The sequence below is a fragment of the Rhyacophila brunnea genome, unplaced genomic scaffold (genome assembly GCF_057557595.1).
Source record: "Rhyacophila brunnea isolate RB1 unplaced genomic scaffold, BYU_Rbru_1.0 scaffold_17, whole genome shotgun sequence".
In the NCBI taxonomy this organism is placed as follows: domain Eukaryota; kingdom Metazoa; phylum Arthropoda; class Insecta; order Trichoptera; family Rhyacophilidae; genus Rhyacophila; species Rhyacophila brunnea.
The window spans coordinates 5732861-5758429 of NW_028232827.1; the positions used below are offsets into that span (position 1 = coordinate 5732861).

General features: G+C 34.4%; 1 protein-coding gene across 1 annotated transcript in view; it reads right to left on the bottom strand.

Moving 5' to 3' along the window:
• Positions 1 to 1269: 1269 nt before the first annotated feature.
• The window catches only part of Pat1 (Protein interacting with APP tail-1), a 61378-nt gene continuing 37078 nt past the window's right edge, over positions 1270 to 25569 (bottom strand). The window contains exons 2-12 of the mRNA XM_085944888.1: positions 24089 to 24199; positions 14567 to 14702; positions 10548 to 10674; positions 9147 to 9536; positions 8543 to 8750; positions 7653 to 7811; positions 6464 to 6563; positions 4895 to 5037; positions 3677 to 3842; positions 2977 to 3105; positions 1270 to 2451 (exon numbers count right to left, since the gene is read on the bottom strand). Of these exons, the coding sequence (XP_085801014.1) occupies positions 2342 to 2451; positions 2977 to 3105; positions 3677 to 3842; positions 4895 to 5037; positions 6464 to 6563; positions 7653 to 7811; positions 8543 to 8750; positions 9147 to 9536; positions 10548 to 10674; positions 14567 to 14702; positions 24089 to 24199 (1779 nt within the window). The 3' untranslated portion in view covers positions 1270 to 2341. The remainder of the gene's footprint in view (positions 2452 to 2976; positions 3106 to 3676; positions 3843 to 4894; positions 5038 to 6463; positions 6564 to 7652; positions 7812 to 8542; positions 8751 to 9146; positions 9537 to 10547; positions 10675 to 14566; positions 14703 to 24088; positions 24200 to 25569) is intronic.

Sequence of the window (25569 nt, forward strand, 5' to 3'; positions counted from 1 at the left end):
CTCTACACAAATGCATGTAAACCACTGAATGTTGTTTCTGATAGTCCACACTTGAAATTATTGCCTCATGACTTGTATTTTTAAAATGAATATATTATAAATACATATATGAATGCACACAAACTCATTTTTGCAAACGTTTTTTGTGAACTGGCTGCTTTCTGCATAATTACACTCAAATAATTGCGATTTAGATAGTCCATATCGTAAAAATTGGCATGGATTTATCAAAGCAACACTTCAGGTGAAAGAGTAAATATTTACATGCAAACATACTTACATTTGCTTGTATGTTAGTCTCTATGCATATCACGAGCGTGCTACAAGGCCCCAAGTGTAGATTTTTGGCAAAACAAAAGAAAACTGCCTCACTGTAACTTTTGTTTTGCCAAAAAACGATAAGTACTTAGAACCTTGTTGTACTACGCCCGCGACATAATAAACATTTTTATATATATACTTACATCTGTACATCTGTACTAGGCTTTGGTTTGCATGTATTTTTTATAGAAGCTTACTATGTCCCTAAAACGGGGGAAACTGATCCTGGTCATTACTAAATTATGTGGAATTATAACCATATACGTTATTTTATTTAATGAGGAGTAAAATGGTTTATACAGTTTTAAATTTGACAAAAAAGAAATGAATATTATATTATACATGTTGCCGACATCTCAAATGGTCAAACATATTTAAATCGATTTAGAAAAAGTAGAATTGAAGAAAAGCCATACTGTACATACCAAATTATAATTTTTCAATAACACACTGTTAGCTATGTACATAATCACAGTAATATAAAACAACAAAAAAAATCATATAAACACAATAACGATAAAAAGCCTTAAAGATAAAAAGCCAATTTAATTGCCATCGATTATCACCCTGTTCTTCTGGAGCTGCCGAGAGATGTGAGCATTTAATCGAACAGTGTCGCACATTTCCCAAAATAAACACAATAGATTCAATATAACAAGGTTACAAGAAACAGTAAAATCTCCAAATTTGAAGTGTCTAAAATTTACAATTGAACAACAATAACACTTGTGGGTCTTGTAACTTGTTAATGTTAAAAAGTGATTTATTTATTACACAGATGAGATGTTCACATGTGACAAACCATCACTAAAATGACGTTTTATTGTCTCTATATATCCAATGATTTTTTTAAAAATCTTCAAAAAAGAATTCTTCCGATTCAATTTACTTAAATGATCTATGAACAAATGGTTTGGACAATATTCATTAAATGATTTTTTTGTTTTTCAATACTTGATGGTGACAATACTGTCTGCGATTTCTTGTGATTGTTCATCTAAGTCAGCGATGCAAAACCTGATTATACATATTAGGATATGCAAGGCAAATTTTTCACATATTTCATTAAGTCAAGACCATGACGTGCGCATATTGCACTTGTTCAACTGCAACTATAAAATAAAATTTATTATCACATTAATTTTTGTCTCGTTGCAGCAAACAAAGTGAGTGTTGCTGTCTCACCTTTCGGTAATAACCACAACAATTGTGCAATGATCAAACCCTTCTACGGTAAAAAGAGCATTATCATAACCCTAGTTTATAGTAAATCAGTTCAAATGACACCATATTTTGTCTGTATACCAGCCAAAGGCACTATAAAGCGCGGACGGCACACTTGCTGTGTCCTCATTAGGGGGCCATTGGATATAATTAGCATGTTATTTAAATGTGGTAATTGAATAGTAATTAAATGCTAGCGGTTAAATGCCATTATAAACATACAGTATTTGCGTGAAATTCAATAGCTTTGACGTAAAACAAGACATAAACGAAGCAGGGCACACCGGAAGAGGCACAGTGAAATTGGGAATAGCAACCGCAACAATAGTCACACTTGCCCTGCGTAATTCTCGCGCACTAGAAGAAATCGCATCATGGCTAAATTGTTCAAATATAACATAAAATAAAATTTCAGGATAACACTACTCTTCCGGAGTAGAGCTCAATTGAAAGATTGCATTCACACATCAAACAGCAAAAAATAAAACTAATTCAATAAATAATGTATTTTTGGTACGACCCGCCGTGATCCTCATGCGATTTCTGTGACCCATCAGATGGGAAATGCTGCACAACGTAATTCGTCCAAACGCTGACATCTGTCGGCGTCTTAGGAACCGGCGACACTAAGCAACCGTTTGGCAGTCAGAACAAACTAAATAAGACATCACTGCTCTATCATAAACAGCCCCACCGAACATTGATTATTATTTTAAAAGTTTTGTACACAGATCACTTGTCCAAATGAAATGTCGCAAGGACAGAACGAACACAGTCTTTTCCGCCGGCGGCTGAATCAATCCTTGTCGTCTTGTTTGAAAAATTCTAACTTGAGCTGCGGAATGGGTATGGCGATCTCCTTGCCAAACGCCGGCTGCTGTTCTTCCGTCGGCTGATTTCGTAAACCTGGAATGAGATACCATCAACAATGAAACCAATGGGGAAAAATTAACAAAGCAATAGATTGCAATTAAAACACTTTTAATATAAAAACGGTACGCATATATACAAATTGTTATTTTTTTAATGGAAAAGTCCAGTGGTGACTACTATCATGCAAGTGCATTGCACTCCTTACATTTTTAAAACATCACTCAATGTGTTATTCTTATTCATAAGTTATCACTAACTTAATATAAACATTATCTAAACGGTGTCTATTTACTCATGACATCATATTACTGTACACTGCTTTGCGTGCAAAATCATTTTCAATTTATGTAAGATTAACCTAATAACATTAACCTTTTACCTGCGCGGCACATTTACGACTGTATTTTTAAAAATTCGTTTAGCATAATGAATAAGGCCCAAAATAACGATTTCCTATTACTCATTCAAAGAATCACATCTTCAACCACCATTTCCAAGAAAAAATAATATGTTTTCATGCACAATTAATGCAAATCAATAAATAAAAAAAAAACTCACTTCTCCAATGTCTCAACAATTCTGTATAAAAAGCTGCCCTCTCTGGTTTCTCCAGCTCCGTGTTCACGTGCACCAAGCCCAGGTAATCGTACTCCAATCCCGAATACCGCTCGCCAAATAATTTCAAACCTGTGAAAAAAAAAATATAGTAATTATTACAATCTACAACAATTTTTTAATAAGAAATACATATCCTCCGATTGAACAATCAAATGATATAATATATCGAATATAATTGAGTACCCAGCTGAAAAAGTAGCGTTATTGAAATGCCAGAGTTTATGGGCTAGCATGTTACGCACCATTGTCCAATGTTGTCATCAAATTAACATTAACCATTAACAGATTGGACCTTAAATACAGGAATAAAACTCTTTTTACGTCAAAAGCTCGCGACGGATGAATGGCAGAAGGTACAAGGTCATCGGCCAAATTGTATGAGTTCCATGTTTGTGCAATTTCACATGTTTTGCGAAGTGTGTTCATTATCATAGGTGTATTACATGAACAAGGTGTGAAAAATAAAAAAATCTCAGTTCATAATTTTAACAGATAAATTTGATATCGATAAGAGAGTTGTTAGTGTTGAAAATGTTTCCCAACCCATACGTTAAACTTAACCGCTTTTGTATATACAATTTATATAGAGAACACAGAAATAATACGTTGTGAGAATGGGTAACAATTTATCAATACTCACTTATTGATATGGATCTAAAGTAGAGTTTCTCTGCGGCATAGTACATGCTCATGTGATAGTTGTAGAGGGAGGCGAGATGACCGATGGAGAGCCCCACCTCGTAGTCGTCTCTGCCCAAGAGTTCCTCCTTTATGGCGATGGCGCGCAACTGCATCTCCTCCGCTTGCTGGAATAATTTCATTATCATACACACCTTATTTTCATGAAGAGCACATTTATGGCCAAAAATGTAAAGACGGCAGCATTTCTTTCCAATGAAACTTACATAACTTTGAGGAAACATTTGTTGACATTTTAGTTTATGATTTTCTCCATACATTCATTCATTTTTATAACGAGCTACTCTCGGTTATACCGAGCAAAACTGTTAATGTGTCGTTTAAAAACAACATTTTCGACCCTAAGCAATAAAATCCGACCGGGCAGTCAACTAGACCGATGCCGCCGGGATCGGATTGTATTTATGACACTAGTGAAGTGTCTAAGTATCTTATTGGTGTTTTCGCCGACAAATTAAAAAGTATCCACGCATATGGTTGAAATTGCATATAAAAAATCCAAACTTTGTGAAGTCAGTAGGTACCGACCAGCGCCGGCGGCTCAGCACTTCATTACGATAAACAACTTCATTTATAGTTATTGTTTCGGGGATTTTTATGATGGTTTTCAGATTTTTTATGTTCTACGCTTAAATAGAACGTGGCGTGAAAAATGTTATATAACAATATAACGAGTAATGCTTATAACAAGCAAATTCAGTTGGTCCCATCTTCCTCGTAATAACCAAGTTCGACTGTATAATTATTTTATAAACCGTGTTATTACTCAAGATCACCACAGAGTAAAGGTTTTTTTTACGTTAAATGGATGTTAGCCATTTGCTTAATTTACTGGGTCCAACTACACATTGAAAAAACAACATGTTTGCCAGACCCGTAATTCGAGGAGCCGACGCATTATAAGCTGAGACGCTACCGCTCGGCCATCGTGGAGTCGTTTGTGAATCAGAAATCGTGTTAAATTTTGATTGAAACACTCGAAAATGGTGAAGTTTGCTACAAATGAATCCGTAATACAAAACGAATCGCAGCTGATACTTTTAACTCGGTGGTCGATGACTAATTTTTTTTCAGTTTTACTTTCACACTATAATTAAGAGTTAATAGAGAAGGTTTTCATCAACGCTACGTGGAAGAATAAAATTAATGAAATAATCACCTTGAACTTGCGCATACTCTGGTAGAGCCTGCCGAGGTTGCCGTAGTGCTTGGCCGTCTGGACGTTCTTCTCCCCGAAGGCCATCATGGACAGCTGCAGGGCAGTGCGATGCAGCGTCTCCGACTCTGCCAGCAGTTCTGATTCTTCACACCACAAAATAAATAATCACCATCTGTCAAATTTGCTTACACTTTTCACTAATGATTAAATCAGTAAGCTTACTCAAAGAGCTTGAAGTATTTATAACCTAGAAATATAAACTAGTATATGTATTTTTAATATTGGCAAATTGAAACATGGCAGCATCTTTTGTGGCTGCCATCTTTAGCAGTTAATATATCAGTAATATAGATAGTAATATGGCATAATATGCGTTTTCTGTGGATGTTCATGTAAGTATTCTGGATAACTATAGTGTAGTGCATTTGGCTGCTCTTTCTATATTATAATGGATAACAGTGGCGAAGGGTGGAGGTAGGCTGTTAAGATTCGCTATAAATAGTGCACACTAAACTTTTTTAGTCAAATTTATTTGATTTTATTGAACTAAGACTACAATTTACAGGTGGTGTTAGTTAGTTTTTAAAAATCAATTAAACCCAGCCTAAACGAAACCATAATAGTTTTGGTCTAATTTGGGCAATACGACAAAATTGTGCACACTTTTTCATTCATAGTTATTTGTTTTCATTGGATTAAAAATACATATTACACATATTGTTGGTTAATTTTTTTAATTCATTAAGCCCTGCCTAAGCCAAACTATAATAAATAAAAAATATTATTCTATTTATAAAATATTCAAAGTTATGTATGATTTAATTGCATAATTTTAGATATTTTATAGATAGACATGCATTTTTTGACTATTATCTATTATGGCTTAGTTTCTCAGGGTTTAATTGAATTTTAAAAACTAACTAACACTGTCTGTAAATTGTAGTCTTATTGCAATGAAAACAAATATGTATGTATGAAAAAGTTTAATGTGCACTGTTTATGGCGGATCTTAACAGCCTACCTCCACCCTTCGCCACTGATGGATAATATACATAGTAACATTTGCATTATAGGCATGGTATTCAAACTATGCGCCTTAGGGGACCATAACACTTTTTGAACAGTTAAAACTTTGTAACATTAATTATATAAGCATCAAGTATCATGTTACACAGTCTAAGATATTCTGCTATCAGTCTTTTTTGCAGCTAATTGACTTCACGGAGACATTATATTATGTCAATCTTCGTGTTGCAACATTCAGTTTTGTCCTGACCACAAAGAATTACTTTCGCCCGGTTTTATTAAAGAATTCGGTACAGTTCGGTTATGAGGAATACAGCGGAAAACACATTTTGAAAATACCCGATATACTGAATTATTTGTTAGTTTGGGTTAGTTTAGGTTAGGTTAGGTTAGGTTTGGTTAGGTTAACCTAACAAATAATCCAGTATATCGGCTATTTTCAAAATGTTTTTGTATTCCTCATAACCGAACTGTACCTTAGTTGATGGGCATTTATTCGAGAATCGCCCGCCCCACTGGAGAAGCTGTATGAAATATATTTACCTGCTGACTCTTGAAGCGTGTCCAGGGCGATCTCTTCGAGTATAAGAGCCTTGATTCTCTTGGCTGTGGCCAGCATTAAATGCTCCGACGGGAGTAAACTCTGAAATCAAAATAGAAATAATTGCAAAATTATTATCACTGTACATGGGTGGCAATTAATATTTTACGATAATACATTACATAAGGATATAATTCAAGGATTTATAATGATTATCAGAGAACAGATTAATAAATAGAAATCAGATAGGCTATACCCCAATACACTACATTTTGACACAGGGTTTTGAATGTGTGAGTGTCCTACGAAAATGAAAAACATTATAGACATGCAATAGTGTGTGTTACAACTTTCAAATACATTAATATTGAATGAGCGTCAGTGCATTAACCGAGAGCAGTTGTCAGATCGAAAGACAATTTTAGAGTGACGTATTTTTAACACATGTTTAAGTTAATCCCATATTCTTCCACACTCGAAATCAGTTGCCTGTTACTCCACACCCGTTAGGTATTTCAGTTCCCATTAATTCTGTGTTCCCTGATGATTATACAGAAACATAACATGGCAATTATTTCATATTCCCTACAATTGACAAATTATAGTAGCGGTTATCAAACTTTTCAATTCACACCATCCTTAGTGTCTTAAAAATTTACCATATAGCCTGAACACATTACAATCACGTCATGTACTGTCACGCTGAAATAGACGTTGAACTAACGATAGTGTATCACTATCTATATCTCAACGTGACAGCATGTGACGTGATGGTAATGCGTTCGGACAATTAGTGGGAAGGGTGAGCCTGATGTTCACTACAGTTTCTCAATTATTGGAAGCAAACTATACACAGATGCCTCTACCTCCTTCCGTTCCACATCATGTTTTGAGCGATAATATTGGTTTGGATTACAGCTTAAGTCAAAAACTCTGCATTGCAGATGGAAGTAGGATTGAAGCAGTCATGAGATTAACCATATTGCGACTATTGGTTCCAAAATGAAATTTTAACATACTCGGAAACGTAAGCATGCATAAACAATATTCAGCGTTTACTATGTAGTATGTGGCAATCCTTATCAATATTAGCTGAAACTTGAAAGCGGTTACTAAAATAAATGAAACACAATAAAAACAAAATTTTCATGTGGTAAGGGTGTGCCATTAATAGTGAATGTAGGCATGTACCTCCATCAGTGTTATTGCTCTGTCGGCGTGCTCTCTGGCTTTGTAGAATCTGCCCGTGGAATATTCATGGACATAGAGGGCGTACGAGAGGTCTTCATGAGCGACCGCCACATGTAAATTGGTTCCATCGTACACGGACTTCAGGACACCTAGCGCTTCCTGGAGAAAATTAAGAAAAGGACATTACTGATTAGTTTCACGAACTAATAGTAGATATTACAAAAGATATATAAGATAAAAGTGCTAACTATCTCGCCAATCTCATTCTTCAAGCGTAAGCAAGACACATCGTTGACATTGTATGGTGTTATTTGACAGGTTGTGAAAATTGGTAAATGTCAGAATGCTCTGCGCGGTGTAGTTAATATTTTTTTCCGGCAGGTTCGACACTATTGTTCCACTGCGCATCGCATGCAAGTTGCAACTGTCGTGTGAAAATTCAGAAGCCGTGCGTGCAGTCTTGGAACATGCACGACAATACGTACTGCCATCAGTAAATCCATGCACGTGTAAACGGGCTATAAATTATCTGAATTAAGTTCATCCTTTTCTACACACTTGCATTGTTGATAAAATAATAAAATGGTGGCCAGGTGTTGATATGACTTACTAACGTAGGTACTGTTATTTGTGATTTTACATGATTGTTCATCCAAATCGGTGTGACCCCCGTGTGAAATCGGTGTGAAACCCCAGAGACATAAATGTTACTGGTATTTACCCCACTTTTGATTGCAAATTATATGAAATGACTTTCCGCTAATGTAATCATTTTTCACTTTGAGGTTTTTGAATAACATCTTTGATCAATCCACATTTTATCCTTTAAACCAAAGAAACCAGAGAGATACCGGTAGAAATTAAGTTAATAATTCTGTAGTGATACGCACCTCATAAACGGTGACGCTGTGGAGAATGGAGTCGACATTGAGCAAATAGAAGCCGTAGTCAAGCAGTGCAAAGGCGTACTTGGGGTGTGTCTTGCCGAACCAGTGACGTGCCAGGGCCACCACCTGCTGCATGAGAAGTCCCGCACGTGAGAACTCGCGCATCATTACACACGCTTTGCCACATATGCGCAGCACGTCCACCGTGATTCTGAAATCAAACAAATATTATAGAACGTCTCAAACATTTTGGCCTATTATTAACATTACTCCTCCTAGTAAAATAGTGTATTAATTTATAGTGCAATATGTAAATAAAAAACTTTATCAAGTGTATTTTTTGAATTGTTAAATTCCGTTTGACAGTTAAATTATTAAGTTTTTCTATTTCCTGAACAACTCACCAAAATGCAGTTAACCGGTTTGCAGATTAAGAAATCAATATATCAAATCTATCATTACTTTTAAGGATATATGTAAGGAAAACGTCCTAAAATAATAATTCGTAAAGTTCAATATAATAAGTAAAAAATAAATAAAATTTGATGTATTGATTGACTTTCATAAGCAAATAAATTTATGTTCAAAATTTTGTCGTACAACTTACTTGGGAGGCGTGTCGGGTCTAAGTAGTTTGAGAGCTTTGGCGCTCCACTTGTAGGTGGCGTTGTAGTTGCTTCTGACAAAGTGCAGCACGGAGAACTCCTTGTAGAGGCGGAGAAGCAAATTGTTCATGCCCTCATCCTCGGTGGGCGGCTCAGCGATCTCGTCCACCGCCCGGCAATAGGGCGGGGTCCGGCGGCGACAGTGGGAGAGGCTCAGGAAGTTGGGCTGTTGCTGCTCGGCCAAGTCTGTGAAGGGGTCCACGGGTGACAGGGATGTGTTCGCCGGCTCCGCCTGGATGGACTCGTCCGTCATGCCCAGCAAGGTGAGGGAGAGGGCGTACGTGTCCGCCGCCCCGGGGAAGCAGCAGTACGCGGCTTGTGTGTGGAGTAATCTGCCATCATTTATTAAATTAATACAATAATAATTGTAACCAACAAGTTATATAATAGTTAAATATGTGTAAAGGCCAGTTTTAGCATTAAAACATACATATTAATGTATGAAAATTCAAATGTGTACGGATTTATAGGAAAAGTTGTAGGCATGTAGTACCTGTAATAAAAACTGCTATCGGATAAATTGTAATTTTTAGTAGACCTCGATGAAAACAAGTGCAAGATTAAATCTTTATTATTTGAATGTCATTTGATTCCTTTTAATCTCTTCATGGACTTCGGTACAACATTGTCTCATTGACTTTTAAATGATACCGAGCCCTAGGTTAATATATTTACCACTTAAAGCAGGGGCAGATTTAACGGTACCTACTCTGATTGCGTGCAAGATTATGGCCTTGCGCTGACAAGGAGACCACAAATTCATCATTGTAACTTTTAAATCATTTTAAATGATTACACAAAAAAGCATACCTACATCGTTTGATATAGTAACGAAAAAACTTTTATTATCCCCAGACATTTTGAATACAAAGATGTTAAATTACAAAAGAGCGTAACAAATTTTTAAGTTTTAATCATTTTTACATACCAATTTAGCCACCTGCACACTGCACACAAATTATGATGAAATTGGTTTTTTCTCATACTTTTTAAAGATATTTCTAATGGGTATGTTTCGGCTTCCGTAAGCTTAAGCGTCAGCCTATAGCGTCGTGGGTCCCAGGTTCGAATCCTGGGTCTGGCAAGTAAGTACACATATTATTGTTTTTCAATTTGTGTATGAGTCAGATTATGGACCTAATAGGTGGACAAGTGGCTGACATCCATTTATCGTAAAAACAAAAATCTGTTAATACAAGCCTATATGATCTTATTGGTTACATGTAAATTGTACGTAAAACATTTCGCCGTGGCACAGTTCGCCGAGTTCGCACAGAGTGAACAACGTGAAGTATGTGATGTGAACTCAACGGCATAGTTTAAATAAAGACATCTCCGCACACCTATGGCAGCATTCAAGTGTGAGTCTGACGTATCGCGTGGTCTGCGGTGCATTCTGGCAGAGGTCTCGGCACGACAGGAGCACCTTCTCTGCGTCAGCGTACCATCCGGCTTCATTTAAAAAGCCACCTACAAGGATGCAAAATATTTCTATAAAGACAGGGTTTTTTTTGAACAGCATCATTTGTTGTTATTTGATTAATTATTTGTTTAATTAAATAAAACACAATTTTATAGTATTTATCATTATGGTAACAATTGTATCGTGTTATGAAGAATATAATAATATTTTTGTTTGTTCTACTTTTTCGTATTTATATTAAAGGTAGATACAGTAGAACCTCAATATAATGGATTAATACGGGTGAGGAGGTGTCCGTTAAAGCCGAAACTCCATTATATAAAGGTAGGTTTTCCGAATGCATTTTTTTATTAAGAAAATAAACGGCACAATACGAGGCCAGTGAACTTTCCATAAATGGATTGAAAATATTATGTGATTTTAAACAATGCTGAGTTAGAGCGGAATGCAGAAACATTTGTCATAACTAAAATTTCCTTAGCAGAAAACACTATGCAGAAACATTGTCCTTAGTTAAGATCATTTCTATTGAAAATAATACCATATCGTCACCGTTTTAGCAAAACCATCTATGTGCACTTTCTCAAATTGTGCAGGAGAAGGATAAAACTGAATAAAAAAATAATGTTACATTTAAACATTAAAATTATGAAGAATGCTTTATTATAATCAGAAAATGGTCTAAGATTATTATTTTGTTTACAAAAATCTTTTATTTTTAATACAAAAATAATAAAAATACAGTTTGTGATGTCACATAAGTTGTTTTGACCGTTTTGTAAATACACATAGTTTAATTTATTCATCAAAATGTGAATAATAATAAATTCATGAAAAACTGTTACATAAATAATAGTTGAAATATACATAGTGCATTAGTGATAAATTGCAATATCATTTTATTAATTATTAATGCAATAGTGAGATGATATTATATTTATAAGTTCGTTTACTTTCTATTAGCAGGTTTAAATGTTAGGTTATCGTAGAAATAGTGGTGATCTTTCTCTATTACACTTTTTAATTCCTGAAGATGTATGTATTTCGACTGTGATATTGGCAATGATTCATTATATATATTATAAAGGCAGTCAAACGGTTGCACTGATAAAGTTGAGTTTGTAAAAGATTGTTCCATCTGGTAGATACTGTAACATTTTAATATCATATACAACAGGATCTCCGATTCGTTTTCCTGGTCTGATTGAACTTAATCCAGATTTAATCTTATCCATAATTCTTAAAAATTAAAAATCAATGACATTAATTTTATAAGGTTGTTTTGGTCTTGCTAGCCGCATACGTGCTATATAATCAGATGGTGAATATATTGGAGGCTTAAAATACTTTTTTTAGGTAGCATGTGCACTATCGGCCTCTATCATGGTGTGGCCTTTTTCCAGAAAAAGCTGTTGAATCTCGATGTTTTTTCTCTCTAAAGATATAACTTAGAGCAGTAGCGAATAATTTATTTCGGTTTTGATATCCACACCCATCCGATATTAGAATTATTTCATTGTATTGTCCTGCTTTCGATGAGATGAGACAAATTCATTAGAAGATACATTATGAAGAATGTATATGGTGAAATTGTGTAGTTGCAGCTTTTGTTTATAATACATTTGTGCCTGTGTTTTGGACATAGCAGCACACTTTGGAGATCCATTGTGATTACTAACCGTCCAGTAATACTTCTGGTACTCTCCTTCATTTCATTTTTGGTCTTCTAGCATCTTTTTTTTTTTTTAATAATGTGGCTATTGTATTCCATTTCTGAAACATTCTTCATTTTATAACTACAGCAGATGGCAGTGATGGCACACTGATCTTTACGTGGTTGGTGGATACTGATTTTTTGGTGGTAAATATACTGGAGTATATTCTGCTGCTTTATGACCATTTTCCAGAGACCATTTTTTATATTCATCATGCATTTGTATTTTGGATCGGAAACACAATTCCACACACACCCTGGAGGTATTTTCTCTGCAATAATGGCTGGGAACTTTGGAATTAGATCCAACCATAATGTAACATTTTTCCACAAATCTCTCCGTTTTGATTTTTGGTTGCACTACCAATTATTTATCTTCAGTCAGATTCTTATTACTTGTCATTGTTGCTTTCAATTGGCCACTGTCATCGAGACGTTTGTAGTTGTTTATCCAACTTTTAAATTAATTCTCGCCTATACCCTATTGACCATGTAGGCATCTTCCAGAAATTATTGAATATTTCCTGTCTCTCTTTTTGAGAAAGCATCTTTCAAGCCGTCGTGCAAGACCATAATGCATAGCATATAACATATAAACAAACAATGTGTAGCCAAACTGTAAAAAAACATTACACTCTCGATATCAAAATACCATCTATATGTTACTATAATATACACATAGTTGTTTTTGTGAACCGTGGTTTTTGAACCTTACACATAGCTGTTTTTTATTTTTTGAAATAACTTCGGAGCGAGTTTACCCAACACATAGATCATTTTACTGGCCTATAGAGAAAAAAATAAGGAATGACTTGGTATTTAAAAGTCATTTTTGATAAAAGTGACACATAGATGGTTTTGCTAAAACGGTGACGATATTTAGAAATTCTCGTTAGGTAAATTAGGTAAATTATTTTATAATTGTTAAACGATGACAAAAATATGACAACTGCATTTTATAAATGCAATAACTATAAATACATATTAATATTAAATTATAATACTCTTATGTTTCCGTTATAAGTCATTATACGTGATTCCACAGGCACCGCAAAATATTTTTTTAACATGGTAACACTAGCGTTAAGCGTTATTCTTCACCTGGTATTTTGTATTTCTGCGGGTTGGCGTATAAAAGTAAAATTATATTCTACAAGTACATGCCAAAAGAATTAACACTATCAATATCCATATTGAGATACATTGTTAAATGAATTTGAGTGTATGGACTGTGTTATAGACATGCGAATTTATTTTGACAGCAGCTGTCAGTGGTAAATGGTAATACAGAAGGGGGCGTGTTCATAACAAAAGTAGTCTATGGTTAAGGATTCCTTAACTCTATACTCAGGATTGTCTATAGTTAAGTCATGCTTTTCGGCGACTTATCCTTAGGAACGAAATCTTAGATTGTGCATTCCGCTCTTATACTTTAACTTGAATTCACAGAAAAGTTTTCTGCAATCAAATAGAAATAAATAAACACTTTTTTCCGAAAAGACACTTAATTTGTATGTAAGTATAAAGTTAAAAAATTATAAAAACACAAACAAAATGCTGTTTATTCGTCTTAGGATGATATATCCAGATACACCTGTTGTGGAGTGACGTTAATGTTCGATGTCGACGCACATGTTTTTTTATAAGCAGTGAAGATTTGTAAGCAGTGACAACCATTTAAACATGTATAACATTAATAGGATGTTCATAACAATTTTCACATTTGACAGTGTATTTTGTCCATTATAGCGCCTTTACACATATGCATGGATTTACTCGCACCAATAGTGTGTATTTTAAACAATCGCGATTATAACTGTTTACACGTAAAAGTCCTCACTGTCTCGCCAATCTCATTCTTCAACAGTAAGCGAGACGCGATGATGTCATTTTATGGTACTATTTGACAGGTCGTAAAAATTGGTTAACCCCAAAATGATGAGCGGTTTTTTTACCAGCAGGTTCGCTACTATCGTCTACTGCGCAAACGCAGATAGAGTGCACGGTCCATTGTGGCGTGAAAATTCAGACACCTCTGAACTTTTTTGATTCGTACATGTAATCTTGCATGCACGATAATGTATTTTTTTGTTATGGCCGCGATAATACGTACTATCGGTAGTAAATCCATGCACGTGTAAACAGGGTATTATATCGAGGTTCTACTGTACTAATCATAATTTTTGTTTTCAGTAAAGTTTTAATAACAAAGCATGATGTTTTACCTAATCTAAGCCCGAGGTCTATGAGAGCGTCTCTAGCGGGGTCTACGTGACTGTCGATGGGTTGAAGTCTGTCGCATCTTTGAAGATATGGGGTCGATAATTCTTTTGGTAGGTTTATTCCTAGTTCTATGACGGCCTGAAAAAGTTTAAATTGAACATATTAAATATTTCTATGTGATACTGACTTGGGCAGCAACGTCTTCTGTTCATCTTCCGTGGCGTTACAGTAAACTTTGATCTCCTCAAACAGATTTCCCCATAATCCTCGGCAGGATATACAGGCAGGTTACATGTAAATTGTACGTAAAACATTTTGTGGCACAGTTAACACCGTGGCACAGTTCGCCGTGAGCTTTCTATCGAAAAGAGATGACCGTCTCCAATCAGATTCAATATGAACATTAATTCAATTTTCATAGCTGATTTTGGCAAAATTCATGAATTCAAGAATGAAAACCCAACCTAACAAATAATCCAGTATATCGGGTATTTTCAAAATTTGTTTGCTGCTGGCTTCCTGTAAAGTGTAAGCCGACAAGAACCATGTTTTATTTAGACATGAATTGTATGACAGTACTATACGACTCAAACACGTTGGACGGTCTTTAATATAATATGGCCATATATTTCCGATACAACATTTCACAGTGAAGTGTGATACGGCGAACTGCATACGTACAAGTTTCCGGACACGGTAATACATAACGTCTTATTTAGTTTTTGGTCTCTCACCGAATATTTTTCCTCATTCTTTCCTTGACGTTTCAGGCTTGCTGCAGAGGCAATTCTCACGAGATAATGTATTATAAAATTAGTACTGTTAGGTGTATGAATGTGAACACGATTCAAAGTTTGTCCAAAATGGTTTTATTAAGCTGAGAGCAAATGTTACTCAGAGTAACAAGAGAGTGATATTTACTGTATTTGTAGCCAGAATGGATATTGGATTTTGCTAAAAGAACCAAAAGCTATGACATTTTTAAACGTATCCTGTCATCCCTATGGATAGTTTCAGACTAGTCAGTATATTTCGATGGCCTCCTTTACCAACTTTGCAAATGGCCTGAAACGTCGTGGAAAAAAGGAAGAAGAATACACGGAAAACCCAAAAACCAAATACAATATGTACAGTAAAACCTCGATATAATGGACTAATACGGGTGACGGGGAGTCCGTTAAATCCGAAAGTCCGTTATATAATAACACAAACATAATCCTGCTTATTTGTCTTCAGATGATATCGCGCCGTGAGTGTAAAACCAAGGCATCTGCGAAAGACATATTTTGGATATATTAGGGTTTGAAGTCTTCGTTTTGTTTAAAGTTAAAGTTAAGTTAAGTCGTTTTGTTTAAAGTTGTTAGAAATAGAGTTTCTAATAAAAAAAACACCATAATATTTGGTTTATATCTACATTATATTTCATGTTCTTTCAGTTACTTCACTTTTACATTATCAAGTTCACGACTTTCGCAGTTGTTTTGCATTTAATCTCGAAATCGAAAAATTTGCAGGTGCCTTGGTTTTACACTCACGGTGCGATATATCCAGACAGAGTGACGATCAATGTTCAATATCGACGTGCTGCTTTCGGTAATACTACTTTAAAAAAAGAATTAAATTTTGTTTTCACTTTTGAAGTCTGCTGTTTTTTATAATCAACTCTCTAAAATTAGGAAAATGCGCATAATATAGTTGAATTTCGTTATCTGTCGAATAGTCGATAAATGTTATCAGATTGTCGAGATGCGATCTTATCACTGATAACTTTGTTTTTGGGCGTGTTGTTTCTTCTTCCTCGATATCTTCACTTCCATCCTCATAACATTATCTGCTATTTCACTTTCACTGTCACCTTCATCTACTTCTAACCATTGTAAACTTATTGATAATAAATGCATCCATTCAATTCGAGTAAACAAATTAAACTGCCGTGCAGCTGTGTGAATTGGCGGACGGCGTTGCAAATGTTATACTACGTTCAGTGTACGAGCATGATGGCATTATGACTTGAACGATTATCATGCGCAGAACGTTGTTTACATGCGGTGACACTTGGATTTAAACATATGTAACATTAACAGGATGTTTTAACAATACTCATATTTTTGACCGGATATTTTGTCTGTTATATCGAAGTTCTACTGTAGGTACTTTATTATCGTCTGAGATCGTTAGTTGTATTTTCTGTTGATAGATGTTACTATTATATACTCCAGTAGCAAAGGGTGGAAGTAGGCTGTTAAGATCCGCCATAAATAGTACACATTAAACTTTGTTAGTCATACGTATTTGTTTTTATTGAACTAAGACTACAATTTACAGATGGTGTTGGTTAGTTTTTTAAATTCAATTAATCCCTGCCTAAACCAAACCATAATAGTTTTTGTATATTTTGGACGATACGACAAAATTGTGCACACTCTTTCACTCATACTTCTTTGTTTCCATTGGATTAAGAATACATATTACACATATTGTTAGTTCATTTTTTTAAATTCTAAGTCCTGCCTACCCAAACTATAATAGATAAAAAATATTATTCCATCTATAAAATATCCAAAGTTATGTATGAATTAATTGCATAATTTTAGATAGTTTGTAGATAGACATAGTATTTTTTGACTATTATCTATTATGGCTTGGTTTTCGCAGTTTTGAATTAAATTTTAAAACTAACCAACACCATCTGTAAATTGTAGTCTTATTTCAATGAAAACAAATACATAAGACTGACAAATTTTAATGTGCACTATGTATGTGCAGATCTTGACATCCTACCTCCACCCTTTGTCACTGCTATACTCTCTCTACTCTAATTCTTGCTCTGAGCATACAAGTTTTTAATATTGAAGCGGGATATGAGAGAAAATAAAATGATTCACTCTATCTTCGTAATAGGATACCTAGACATAAAAAGAAAAATGTGAGCAGGCAGTATCTGCGAGACAATTGAAATTATTCATTGAATTGTCTTGTAAACATGATATAATTGAAGTGAGTATCAGAGCAACTGGCTTAAGTTGCATGCATCATGCATAAAACATTATCACAACTGCAAATTTACATGTAGTTATCAATTCAGCATCACACTAAGTTAGATTTACTACATAGAAAGGGCTGAGTTTTTTTTCCTAATGAATCTGTGGCTAATTGGCAGAAGCAGATATGGTCATTTCACCTACTTTTCAGGGGAACAATTTGAATGCGTTTCTGGTGATAAATACTATGTATTTAATTATGGAGGTAAGTTAATGAAATATTATGAAGAAATGAATGAGTTTTAATAAATTATAAGCATTTTTATATAGCAGTTTTTCTTAAAAATCACTTTAAAGAACACTCATCAGGTTTTGGCAAATTCAATACCTATTAAAAATGTACCATATCTCACACGTATCTAGGTTAGGCATATTATTATAGGTAGCTTAAAAATAGCATCCATGTTTAATCGTCTTCGCTGGTTTCAGCATCACCAATATTGGGTACAGAAGGTTAAGTTTCAAGTCGACTGCGTTTAGGAAATAGGGCATAACCCTCGATTTTTCGAAAAGTGCTTTTATTAGATATTAACAATGTATACAACTAAATACACGTTCTGTAAAAAGTAAACCGCAAATTCCGATTTATTATCTAAATTGGACGTATATATGCAGAAAAGATCCAAAACTCATTGGATCTTTTTTAAATTTATTCAATAATCCGATTGAGGATATCTCATATACGTATATGCAAAAAAGATCCAGTCCCTAAAGTTATTCCTTTCGCGTCAATCCATTTTTAAAATAATGCCAAAATGCAAATCTTCAATTTTACATTTTGCGAAAAGAGTCCAGTGATAATTGGTCTTCATTCCAATGACATACATTTTTGTATAAAAGATCCAATTGGCTTTGGATCTTTCTTGAAACTAACATTCGCAATGGCAACATTTTGTCTATGGCAATGGATCACTAATAAACCAGGGAAAATTGTATAAAAAAAGACCAAACCCTTTTATATTTTCATAAAAATGGACAGTTCTGAAGCAGAAGTTTGCTTAAAGCGAATGGTGAAGGGCAAGCCGATAAAAATCCATTTTGATTTTTTGATTCCACTGTGGCACAGGGAAAACTTATATTGTCTGCCAAACTTAACGATATTAAGTCAATAATGTATCTGATACTTGCAGATGCTAAATCATTTTAGGATAATTTAAATTGCGAAGAAACTATAATGATGACCCACCCTCATGGTGGTTCATTAGACCTTGTCCTAGAATATGAAGCATTCTGATATTTTTTAAATAAAACATTTTCATAGTTTGTTTACCAAATAAGTTTCATAAAAATAAATCTCTTTTATTTTTAAAGTTATAATTCTTTTGGGGCGTTTGGTAGAGAGTGAAATTGAGAGCTGCGCGCGCACACCGTTACGAAAGTGCGCGACAGCATGAAGTTAGATGCGAATCAGTCAGCTGTATACAAACGCAAGTTAGAAAGTAGAATTGTTCCGTTGCCTAGGCAACGAATTTATTATTGTCGGCCAGTTCCAATTCCTTACGTAAGCAAACGTTACTTGAACGACGGTTGTTACTTGAAAAATAAAAACAAAGATAAATAATTATATAATTTAGTAATATAAGTTTAAGTGTATATAAATAAACCAATGGCGTTCAAATAAGCGGCCCTTTTTCTTGAGTGTGTAATTTAACAAGATAATTAAGAGCTAGTCGAAGAATCTAGTTATTTTTGGTTACGCACAAAAAAATATAACTTCTAACGCGCGTACATAAGTACACACACTGATTTTTTGTATTTTAATAATTGTTTTATTTAAAAATATCCTGTTAAAAAATTGTTGGATAACAACAAAACAAAATTTTTACATAATATTAAAAAAATGATCGAGAATTTCTGTTGTTAGGTACTACATACAACAAAACGTAGGATATAGATTGGATCTTTCACGCATGTTTCCAATCATAATAGAAATTCATAAAAGATCCAATTCCCATTGGATTCTTTTTACATTTTAAATTCTAAAAACACATTTAAGCAATAATGATCCAACCCCATAAATTACTATATAACTCATTAATGAAATGTAAATTTCGAATAAACTGTACATCATTAGCAAGATAGATATTCATTCCATTATTTACGATAACTTTTGAAAGCTGGCAGTTTACTGTGATTTTTTATTTATCCAATCTTCTATTTCCTCAATTATCTCAAAACTAGTAGGTTGTGGATTGGATCTTTTCTGCATATGAGTGTCCAATTCTGGTTTTAATTTAGCTTTAATTAAATTTTATTTAAGGAAACAAGCATTTACCCTCAATTTTAATGATTTACTGTAATAACTTCTTTAATTATTAGTAGATCGAAAAGATATTACACCAAATCATCAATCATCATGCACCAAATGTCTATGTATTTTTTTATTAATATTAAACCAAAATCATTCAAAAAACGTTTTTTGCCTCTCCTGTAAAATTTGTTCTGTGTGGGTTACGCCCTTTTTCCTAAACATGGTCAAAGTGAATGATAGAAAGTATGATACACGGGATCTATCAATTACATCATGCTTAGTAAGTCCTTCTTTTTTTGAGGATTTATTCGGGCAGGTATATGAGTCCTCGGTATTCTAGGAATATGTGGACGCCCTCTGGAATTCCTTAACAACTTCATTGTTGAGAGAGTATTTGAATTTTATATTACCGAATAGTTTTTCATACCGTAGCCAGTTTATACTGTGCCAATTGATCGGTTGCCCTTCAACACACTTTGACTTCTTAATGAAAGTGGTTTTCAGTAAGTCCGAATAAGAGAGAAAAGTTTCTGCTGACATTTCCACCACATTAAACGGATGTACAAATGACAAAATAAGACAATGCTGAAGAAAGGTTTGTTTTTGTTTTGCCCTGGACAGGTGAGTCTGAATAGGCTACTATATTAGTCACTGTTTCTGGAAGATTCTGCAAATGCTGCATGAAGCACGATGCTATTTGATCAGATCCCCGATCAGCAATACATATTGACAATACCTATCAGTGGCGAAGGGTGGAGGTATACTGTTAAGATCCAAGATAAGTGCACACTAAACTTTGTCAGTCAAACGTATTTACTTTCATTGAACTTTAAGACTAGTTAATTAAAAATTATTAGCAAGTTCGAGTAAGTAATATTGGAGAAATCCGTGAAGTCGGTTAATAATTGAAGTAGTAGGTAGCTACTTTGATTTAATAAACAAAAACCGATTTCCAATAGTAGCTTGATTTAGAAGAGCGCTGATGAGTAGGTATTACAAGGCCAATAGTTAAAATTTGTCTTAATTAGTATGACACCTCATAGCATAGTGGATAATGCGCGGACTTCGATTCCTGCCGGGTGATTTTTTCTATTGGTTATAATATATTTCCTCAGAAGTGTTTTTCAAAATTATGTAAGTACCTATGTTTAAGACTACAATATATAGATAGTATTTGTTAGGTTTTAAAATTCAATTAAACCCTGCCTAAACCAAGACAAAGTAGATAATAGTCAAAAAATATTCGTTATGTATGTTCAGATTGACGATTATCGGGTATTCCACTCTCCGGTATTACCTAAACACAAAATCTAGCGTTTTTTTCCTGCCAAATAACTTGTTTTCGTACCCCGTCTGGCATGTTTTTGTCAACGACAGTTGGCAACACTGATTGGTAATAAAATTATTCATCCTAACACACTTGCTCGCTTGAGTAGCTAGACATAAAATAATGAAGAGTTATGAATTGTATTTCTTTGATTGGCTTATCAGTAATTTATTATCATAGCCTGACTGAATGAATGTGAAATGAGTGCACACAATCATAAATTTGGGCCCAATTCTCTTATCTTATGTGTGTCTAGGACTAACTAGAATGTGCACATATTCTTATTTCCTTATTCAATTAGGGCACTGGTGCCAAACCTTTATATGATTGACAGTAACGTTCCCTGTAAGGTGTGCGTGCGCAGTCTGTACAAATTTATCTGCACAAACGTTTCCAGCGTCTACAACGTAAACAACCACCAAGATTATTTCATTATAATATGTTGTATTCATTTCTCACAGCACGAATGTCGTTGCATTATTTATAGCGCCTGTACACATGCATGGATTTACTTGCACCAATAGTGTGTATTTTAGACTATCGTGATAATAACTGTTTACATGTAAAAGTACTGATTGTCTCGCCAATCTCACTCTTCAAAATTAAACGAGACGCGATGTTGTCATTTTATGGTACTATTTGACAGGTCATGAAAATCGTTTAACCTCAAAATGTATCTCTGCGCGATGTAGTTTCTCTTTTTTACTACTGTCGTTCTATTGCGCAGGCGCAGACATTGCATTGGGATCGAAACGGGCCGGAACGCCGTTCCGGTTCACGAAATCTCGTGGAAAAATTTATTTGACTATCTGAGCTACATTGGCCATAATAAAAAAATCTAAGACACTCATTTTTATAAAATACCTATACATAAAATTAGATACTTAACTATGTTCAGTAATATTTTTGGAAAATTATTGAGCGCTCCGGTTCTTAAAATTTTCTATTTTAAGCGCTGATATTACATGGTCCAATTGTCGCGTGAAAATTCAGAAGCTTTTGGACTTTTTTGATTCATGCATGCAATATTGCAATTTACACGATTTGTTGTTATGACGTGCATTTTGTTGTTGGGCCACCGATAATAAATTCTGTCAGCAGTATCCATGCATGTGTAAACGGGGTATTATTCTATTTTAGAACAGTTTTTGTTTGAAGATATGTAAAAACGCACTATACCTTTTCGCTGTAACTGTTTCGATATTGCGTAAATGTGTGAAACAATCAGTGTTGGTTAGCATGTTTTCTTAATGCTTTTATAGAGAAAGTGACTGAATAATCAAGTGATAATTTTCAAAAGAGGTCAACTCCAATTAATGAAAACAATGACTGAGAAAGTTTAGTGTACACTATTTATGTCGAACCCCTGATCACTGCCAGAGCCGAGTTAACTCGTCAAAGCATGTATGTTGTGTCTAGGGAATCCAATCCCGAGCCAAAATTCTGATCCCGGGATTGGCATTTTTTTCCATTGTTAATATACAATTTTTATATTTACACATAACATTGATAAAATCAGTCAAAAATAAATCTAGTATAATTTATAATATTTAAGACATTTATTGTTAATATTGTATATCTACGTTCAATCTTGGAAATACATAAGTTTAATGGAGTAAATAATATATATACGCCCACGGTGGCCGCGCGGCATAAGCGTTGGACTACAAAGCCGTGGGTCCCAGGTTCGAATCCTGGGTCTGGCAAGTACAAAAATTGTTTTTCAATTTGTGTGTGTCAGGGTATGGACCTAATAGGTTGAGCAAGTGGCTGACATCCATTTCTCGTAAAAAACAAAATCTGTCAATAAAAACCTCCACTCTGTGGAGGCCCATATGATCCTATCAGGATCGGACATGGTCGAAAGAAGAAGAATATATAAATAATAATGTGAATTTAATACGAGATTGCTGTTTCTGATAGTAAAGACTTAACGAATGGATTAGCGAGATTTAAAATAGTAAAGCAAATAATCATGGCGTACTTATGGCCTTTCCGCTTCATAAATCTAATTAGTCAGCCAAATATGAAATTGCCATAAAACGTATGAGATGGCGGTGGAATTACTTTGTTAAAAGTGCGACGCATTGTTTTTTCCCAATCTTTTTCATTTTTAATAATTTATGTGATAAAATAAAATGAATCAGCAACTTACACATGGGTATAAATCAAACTTCATTCAAACTCAGCTTATTTCTAATGTAGTTATTTTTTATTAAAAGTATTTTTTCTGTTATATTTTCGCTTTTATTTTATGTTCCATAAAAATTGATAAAAAAATCAATCCCGAAATCCCGGGATTATGTTTATCAATCCTGGGATTCATAGGTATCGAAAATAGCTCGGGATCCCGGGATTGGAAACCCTAGTCGTGTCAGGTCATGGACGATTAACTCGTGCGTTCTTCTAAACGTCATAACTTCTGAATAAACTGTTTGCAAACTTTAGTGTAAAAATATTCACAATAAAATCGAGAAACATGTTGATTTGTTTATCATTCTGTTCTTATTTCATATTTTTAAAGGGATTTATATTATTCCAAAAATAGCTGACCTACAAGTGTCCACATAGTAAAAATTGGCTAGCAGTGATACAGTTAACAGCCTACCTCCACCCCTTGCCACTGGTAAAGGGAAATGAAGAATGAGGGGAATTGCGTGTGATGTAACGTCGAGGAAAGAGAAGAAACAAAAGGCATCTATAAAAATGTTAAATTAGTGTTAACTTCTAGTTCTGACTCGAATTCAAACAGATCTTTTCAAAGAATGCGTCTAATAACTGCAAGGGACTATGTACCAGTTTGAAGTTCACGCAGACGAAATCAAACTTTTCGCCCCCTACTATTTCCTGTTCCTATATTCGCGTGCCACTGTCATTGAATAATAGAGTAACAGACAATCGGTACCTGGAAGCACTTGAGTATCCGTAGTCTTGCACTGCTGGCTTTAAGAACTCGCATGAAGACATCCAGGTCCCGCAGCTCTGCCGCCAGCACTTGCTTCTTCTCCTTGAACATCTACAACAAAAAGAAGAAGAAAACAAATTAATTCGATGATTTGTTACGCACAAATATTACTTATTTTATTACCTTCACGCTGTAATCACAATTATTTACAGGTAGCACCTACATGATAATATATTTGTTGCGCAATATGGAAAGGTGCATGCTGGGTATAATGCAGTGGCGAAGGTTGACTTTTGGAAAGAGGTAAGCTGTGGAGACAGCACACTTGTCAGATATACTTACGGGAGAATAACAAGATAATCCAATATTACTACTGATAAATGTGACACAAAAATTAAGCAATGAGTTTGAATTATATATTTTTCTTAACATTGATAAACGTAACATACGCTCAAAATATATTGTCATCTTTGAAGAAATCCGTTGTTGTGTATCTGTTCCCCATAAAACTAGACATTTTAAAATACTTCTATATTTAAAACACAGACTTAGGTACAATATCAGATCTCAACTGACATAACTGACTGAATAAATTGTCTTAGTCTATGACGAATTAACTGATAAATAAAAATCACGAGATAAATTATTTTTTTAAATTATCTTATTGAGTCCGACCGCTTTAGGTACTTATGCGTGCGGTGCAAGGCGTTGTGTCTATTTCTTGTCACGAAAAAAAGATTACAAGAGTTTCAAAATTTATTATTCCCTAATACTCAATAAATAAAAAATTCAAAACATTAAAATTGTCTGTCTTTCATCTTTAGTTTCAAAGGTCTACGCAACTTCCAAAAGTCAGACTATACATAATATCGTCACCGTTTTAGCAAAACCATCTATGTGTCACTTTTATCAAAAATGACTTTTAAATACCAAGTCATTCCTTATTTTTTTCTCTATAGGCCAGTAAAATGATCTATGTGTTGGGTAAACTCGCTCCGAAGTTATTTCAAAAAATAAAAAACAGCTATGTGTAAGGTTCAAAAACCACGGTTCACAAAAACAACTATGTGTATATTATAGTAACATATAAGTAAGGTGGTATTTTGATATCGAGAGTGTAATGTTTTTTTACAGTTTGGCTACACATACTTTGTTTCTATGTTATATGCTATGCATTATGGTCTTGCACGACGGTTTGAAAGATGCTTTCTCAAAAAGAGAGACAGGAAATATTCAATAATTTCTGGAAGATGCCTACATGGTCAATAGGGTATAGGCGAGAATTAATTTAAAAGTTGGATAAACAACTACAAACGTCTCGATGACAGTGGCCAATTGAAAGCAACAATGACAGGTAATAAGAATCTGAATGAAGATAAATAATTGGTAGTGCAACCAAAAATCAAAACGGAGAGATTTGTGGAAAAATGTTACATTATGGTTGGATCTAATTCCAAAGTTCCCAGCCATTATTGCAGAGA